The 6,215-nt window shown below is 47.3% G+C and overlaps 1 protein-coding gene across 3 annotated transcripts in view; it reads right to left on the minus strand.

Moving 5' to 3' along the window:
• Loxl3 (lysyl oxidase like 3) overlaps window positions 1–6,215 on the minus strand; it is a 17,716-nt gene that overhangs the window by 7,101 nt on the left and 4,400 nt on the right. For all 3 annotated transcript variants that reach the window (XM_026788005.1, XM_026788006.1, XM_013352856.2), the window contains one exon: window positions 5,880–6,094. In XM_026788005.1, the coding sequence (XP_026643806.1) occupies window positions 5,880–6,094 (215 nt within the window). The remainder of the gene's footprint in view (window positions 1–5,879; window positions 6,095–6,215) is intronic.

Here is a 6,215-nt window from a genome sequence, read left to right on the forward strand (position 1 = left end):
AAAAAAAAAAAAAAAAAAAAAAAAAAAAGATGAGGAATGAGGGCTTCTGGGTCTGTAGGTTGGTGGAAAACTCTAGGGGACTCCAGAGGATGGGTGTTGCCGAATATTTGTTTACACTCTGTGAAGATGTGTCATTGTGATTGGTTTAATAGAGAGCTTAATGGCCAATAGCTAGGCAGGAGAGAATAGGCGGGACTTCCTGGCAGAGAGAGGAACTCTGGATGAATCTAGGTGTGCATGAGATGCCAGGGAGACATTAAAGTTGGCCATACAGTACAGAGGAGAGGTAGCTGAGCCACATGGCAGAACATAGATTAATAGAAACAGGTTAATTTTAGTTACAAGAGCTAGTTGGGAAAAAGCCCAAGCTAGGGGAAACCTTTCATAATCAATAATAAGCCTCTGTGTTGTTATTTGTGAGATGGTGGCCCAAAAGGAAAGTCTGACTACAGAGGGGCCATTGGGATTTGGAGGACATAGGAATAGCTTGGGTCAGACCTAGGGAAGCTAAGTGCACCTCTTTTACTCCTTTTTGTTTCTTTCTCTCTCTGTGTGTGTTTGTGTGTATGTGTCTGTATATGTGTGTATCTGTGTATGTGTGTGTGTATGTGTTAGTCCTGATTCTTGGATGGTCTCTCCAAGGACCAGAGACTTCTGGAGCATGGATGGAGAACCACATATCTGAAGATGTTAGCTTGGCTTGGCTGTGAGTCTTCTTCCTGCCCAGGTTCCAGTCCCATAAGCCTGATCATTCACAAGCTGAGCTCATCTCCCAAAGGTGCTTGCAGGGAAGTCAATCTTTTAAATTGGCCTCAAAAATTGACTTCCTTCCTTCTCCAGGAGGTTTCTTAAATTCAATTTATCCTTATTGTCTCTCTAATTTCAAAGACTTTAATTATGGCCACTCTTTATCCTGCCCAATACTATGTAGGGCTTTGCTTTGGTGGGGGGTGGGGGCGTGCAGTGAGGTGGGGTACAGGGTTGATGTAGGGTCTTGATGTAAGTCCTGCCTGGTCTATCACTTGAGCCAGTGTCGCACACCAGGGTTACAGGACAGAGTATGGCCTGGTAAGCTCAGGCCTCATCTGGTTTTGAAGAGGTTCGTGATTCCCTGTTGTCACCTTGGTTAGCATTTCTTTGTCCATATTCCTGCCCTGTCACTTCTCTTCAGTACTTACATATTCTGGCATAGTATACTGTGTGAAGGTGCATAGGATTTTATATGTGCATGTTTATTGGTTTGCTTTTCTTCCCCTGAAGGCTGTCCAGGCTGGCCTTGAACTTGGAATCCTCTTGCTTGAGTCTCCCAAGTACTGATTACAAACACGTGCTATCGTGCTTTTGTTAGGCATGACGTAATTCTCTTGCCCGAGTTTCCCAAGTACTATGATTACAAACACGTGCTATCATCGGGTATGACTTTTTAAAATTTTTTTGTGAGTTTGGTTTTATGCGTGTGGGTATTTTGCCTGCACATATATCTGTGTACCATGTATGTGCCTGATGCTCTCAGAGATCAGAAGAGGGCATCAGAGTTCCAGAACCGGAGATCTAGATGGTGGTGAACCACGATGTAGGTGCTGGGACTTGAACCTTGTGTGGTCTGGAAACACAGCTGGTACTCTTAACTGTTGAATCTCTCCAGTCCTTGTGTTTTTTGAGATAGGTCTCACTATGTAGCTGAGGCAGGCCTCAAATTTAAATGTAGCCAAGGATGGCTTTGAAGGTCCGTGCTACAGACCCAGCTTGTAATTGTTTTAAAAGGCATTTGTTTCATTAAAAAGCTAAATAATTTACTTATGTGTGTGTGTGTGTTTGTGTGTGTTTGTGTGTGTGCGCGTGTGCAGGCATCCATGGAAGCCAGAAGACACTGGATTTCCTGGAGCTAGAGTTATAAGTGTTTGTGGGACCTGATGTGGAAGCTGGGAATTAGCTCAAGTCCTCTGAAAGAACATCAAGTACTTTTGACCACTGAGTCATCTCTCCAGCCCTGTGATTATTTTATTAGGAAAACCCATCTGAAAAAATAGAGCCACAGCCTGATCATGTAATCTCATAGACCTCTTCATTAAAACACCCCTATTCCTCTCTTTTGGAGACAGGGTCTCCAAGTTGGCCTAGAATTCCAGATCATCCTGCCTTAGGCTCCAGGCTGCTGGGTGTATGGGTGAATACCAGCATGCATAGCTTCAGAGAAACACTCTACTGTCACGTGATGTGGTGGCACCTTTAATCCCAGCACTTAGGAGGCAGAGGTAGGTGGACCTCTGTGAGTTGAGGCCACCCTGGTCTACTCAGTGAGTTCCAGGACAGTTAGGACTATGTAGATACCCTGTCCCTCCCCCAAACAAAATAACACAACAACCAACCTCGTTACTGTCTTTTCCCCATTGCCTTTAGTAGGAAGGTCCAGCAGGGCCTGCAGATCCGTGGTCTGGTACCCGACTACCTCCCTTATGATTTATCATCTTTATACTTCTCCACACCTCGCACGGAGGTCAGGAAACATGCGCCATAGTGACATGAACGAAAAGGTGACCTCTGGGCACAGTGGGAAAAGCCTGTATTCCCAGGACTCAAAGCTGAGGCAGAGGGCTCGCCAGTTCAACTGCTACATAAGGAGGCTGTCTTTTATAAATAAGTGTCTTCTGACACAACAGAGAAGCTCCTAGAGCCTCGGTTTCATAACCTGCACAAGAGCAGCAAATACATTTGTTCTTTTTTTTTTTTTAAATTCTGTAGCTTTCACATATTCTAGAACACCAAAACAAGTTTGAAAGTTATTGGTGCAACACTGGGCATGGTGGTGCACATCTGCAATTTAGTTGAAAAAAGAAACACCTGACGTTGACTGTTGGTCTACACGTACATACACTCATGCATACACATACGTGTGCACGCAACATAAACACATACACACATAATAATAAAAAACATAAATAAAACAATCCAAAGTCAAAGTAATGATTAGAAATGGGTCAAATGCCACACATTAGCTGGGCATGGAGATAGACAGACCCGTAACCCCAGTACTTGGGAGGTGGGGGCAGAAGGATCAGGAGCTCAAGCCAGGGATACATGAGATGTAATCTCAAACAAAAAGCAAAGCAAAGCAAAAACAGCTCTGGGAAGAGGACAGGTGAGATGCTTGGCATATAAAGGAGTTTGATGTCTAACTGCCGATCTGAGTTCAGTCCCTGGGACCCACATGAGAGAGAGAGCCTTCTCCGGCACACCACCCTCTGACACCCATGTCTTCACAGTGGCACTCAAATTAAGTGAAGAGGTAATAAAAATTAAAAAAGAGCAAAACAAAACCTCTGCTCAAAATCCTCTAATGATCCCGCACCTCACAGAGTGAAGCCAGTGTCTCCCAAGTGGCCCTTCTTGATCTAGCTCTCCAATCCTCCTCTGCCATCTCCTGTATCACGTCACCTACCACGTTCTCCCTCGCCTCTTAGCGCCAGCCACAAATGCCTTCTCGCCATCATGGTCTCCTAATTCCTCATCCTCTCCGACACGTCTGGATAGCTGTGCCCTCGCTGCTCCCACTTCCTTACCCCTTACTCCCTGCACACTACAGAGACAGGCAAACCTAGGGATTGCTTAGCAAGCTGGACTCAATTGCCTTGAGATATACATACACACCCCCTTTCTCAACACCCTGGAACCTCTGCCTGCATCTTGCTGCATGCATACTCATCTCTGAACAAAGCAATTAGGTCACTCTGGCATACGGCTGACCTAGCAACCCTTAGTAACTCCCTTTTTTGGCGTGAATACATCCTGGAACATATTCAGGAACTAGGGAAGCGAACCTGTCCAACCTAGGCAGGCAAACTGTATTCTCTGAGTATACTTTCAGGGAAAGGCCACAGTTTACCGTTGCATGCCTATGCCATGATTGGGTATGCATAAGATTAAAATCAGATGCATCATGGGAAAAGATATGAGCAGTAAACAAAGGCTTCTATAACCCAAGCCTGTCAATCAAAATAGGAAATTGCCCATGGTTCATCCCTTAACAACCAGCTCTTCTCCCAGACGCCAAAAAGAAGTCCTGGGCAGTGACCAGGTGTCCTGGAGCACTCTGGCTCAGGTGTCCTGGAGCACTCTGGCTCAGGCGTCCTGGAGCACTCTGGCTCAGGTGTCCTAGAGCACTCTGGCTCAGGCATTCTGGAGCACTCTAACTCAGGCATCCTGGAACACTCTGGCTCCATCTTGGAGCACTCTGGCTCAGGCGTCCTGGAGCACTCTGGCTCAGGCGTCCTGGAGCACTCTGGCTCAGGCGTCCTGGAGCACTCTGGCTTAGGCAGCCTGGAGCACTCTGGCTCAGGCGGCCTGCTGGCCTCTTGCAGTCCATCTGTCCCATACGTTTCACATTAGAATAAAATCCTTTCCCATGTGGCTATTTGCGTGTGTTCTTTCAATACTTTGAGTAAGAAGTCATGACACTGTAAGACTACCATCCTTACATTTTATAAATTCACTTATTTTCTGGTTGTCCCCTGGTCTGTGCTCACTGTGGAATCTCCAAAGTCTACAGTAGAAGCCGTCACAGAGTGGGTCATCAACTACGCTGGATGGGCGACTCTCTAGCCCTTGGTTCACTCCATCCTCTTCTCCTGGAAAAGCTTGAACTTAAATTCCACCACTGTTTTAGAACCTAGTGTTTGGGTCCTGAAAGACAGCCTGGATGACAACCAGGGCACAGCACAGCTTTTGTAAAATGGTGTCAGTCCGCAGACAGCTCAACTGTCTGCCTTTGGGCCGAAAGATGTGTTTGGGTACCACGACAAAGAAAGTTCCAATAAATACGGAAATGAATGGATATTAGAGAATGTGTTGACTTTAAAAAACCATTTTCTTACTCTACAGACAAATGCTATTTGAGAGGAAGTTGTTAAACAGAAAGCTTGTGAGCACTTAAGGAACACGTGGTCCTCCTTAGCGATCTACAACTATTGAAATAATAAAACTGCGCTCAAGCCGCGCCGAGCGCTTTCTATGGAGGAGTGCTGAATTGGAGGCTGGAGGCTGCTGTGAGAACAACCAGCTAGAGTTTAGAAAGACTACAGAAATCCCCCATAATTTCATTAGAGACGAGAGAACGAAATACTGGTTACATTATCGCCGCTTTCTGCCCAGCGTATATTCAGGTTCAAAAGGCAGCTTTATCGGTATTAGAGATAAGACCTGAAACGGTTTCCTGTCTCAACATGAGTCAAATGCCAACTTTCTTCAAAGACTGGCACTTCTACAACACACTTCCCCATTGGATCACATCTTAAGCAGTGTGCTCAATGGAAAGCCACCGGGCCGGCAAGGAGCCTGGCAGCAAGTGAAATAAGTAAGAGCTGAAGAAGGCGAGCATTTTGGGCCTGCAACTCTCCAACTGGCTCCAGGCTAGCAGGGGCTGTTTATCCAAACTATCAGACGAGATGCTTCAGAAAGGAAGCTGCCCTTTGCACAGAACCGTTCACTAGGGTGGGTGACTCGGTGCTGGCCAGTCCCAGTTCCTGGGGCCCCAGGCGCAGCCTGGAGAAGACACCCGCAGGCACCGCCTACGCCTCCTCCGCCTCCTCCTCCTCCTCCTCCTCCTCAGACAGGCGGCCGCACCCTCTGTGAACTCTGAACTTGTGAGACTCCAAGGCCCAGGCTCGAGAAATCTGCCTGACGACCGATGACGTCACCCTCACGTCCTCTCATCCTGCCACTCGCCTAGCTGCCTGTTTCCTACCCTGGGTAGGAGAGCCTTCGAGGTCGGTTTCCCTGTTGCCTTGTGGCACAGCAGACTCCCAGGTTCCCTCTCTTAGACGTGGGCCCCCCCAGTACCCATCATCCTCGCCAAAGTGTGCCAACACCCCCGAGCCCCGCACCTGTAGAAGGCAATGTTGACTCTCTTTGCTCCAGGGAAGCCCAGCATACCGCAGACCACGTGGCTGTTGTGAGCACTCCAGCCTTTATCACACACTTGTGACCATCCTTCAGGAAGCCTGACTTCGACCAGACCCTCAGTCACAGGCAGGGGTCGCCTGCCCCAATCCACAGCTGGTCGGAGCCGCACCTCCTCCACTTGCCGGTGATGCTCCACCTGAGATGGGACCAGAGGCAGGGTTAGAATAGATAGATAGATAGATAGATAGATAGATAGATAGATAGATAGATAGATAGATAGATAGATAGATAGATAGATAGATAGATAGATAGATAGA

This window comes from Microtus ochrogaster (assembly GCF_000317375.1).
Source record: "Microtus ochrogaster isolate Prairie Vole_2 chromosome 14 unlocalized genomic scaffold, MicOch1.0 chr14_random_3, whole genome shotgun sequence".
In the NCBI taxonomy this organism is placed as follows: domain Eukaryota; kingdom Metazoa; phylum Chordata; class Mammalia; order Rodentia; family Cricetidae; genus Microtus; species Microtus ochrogaster.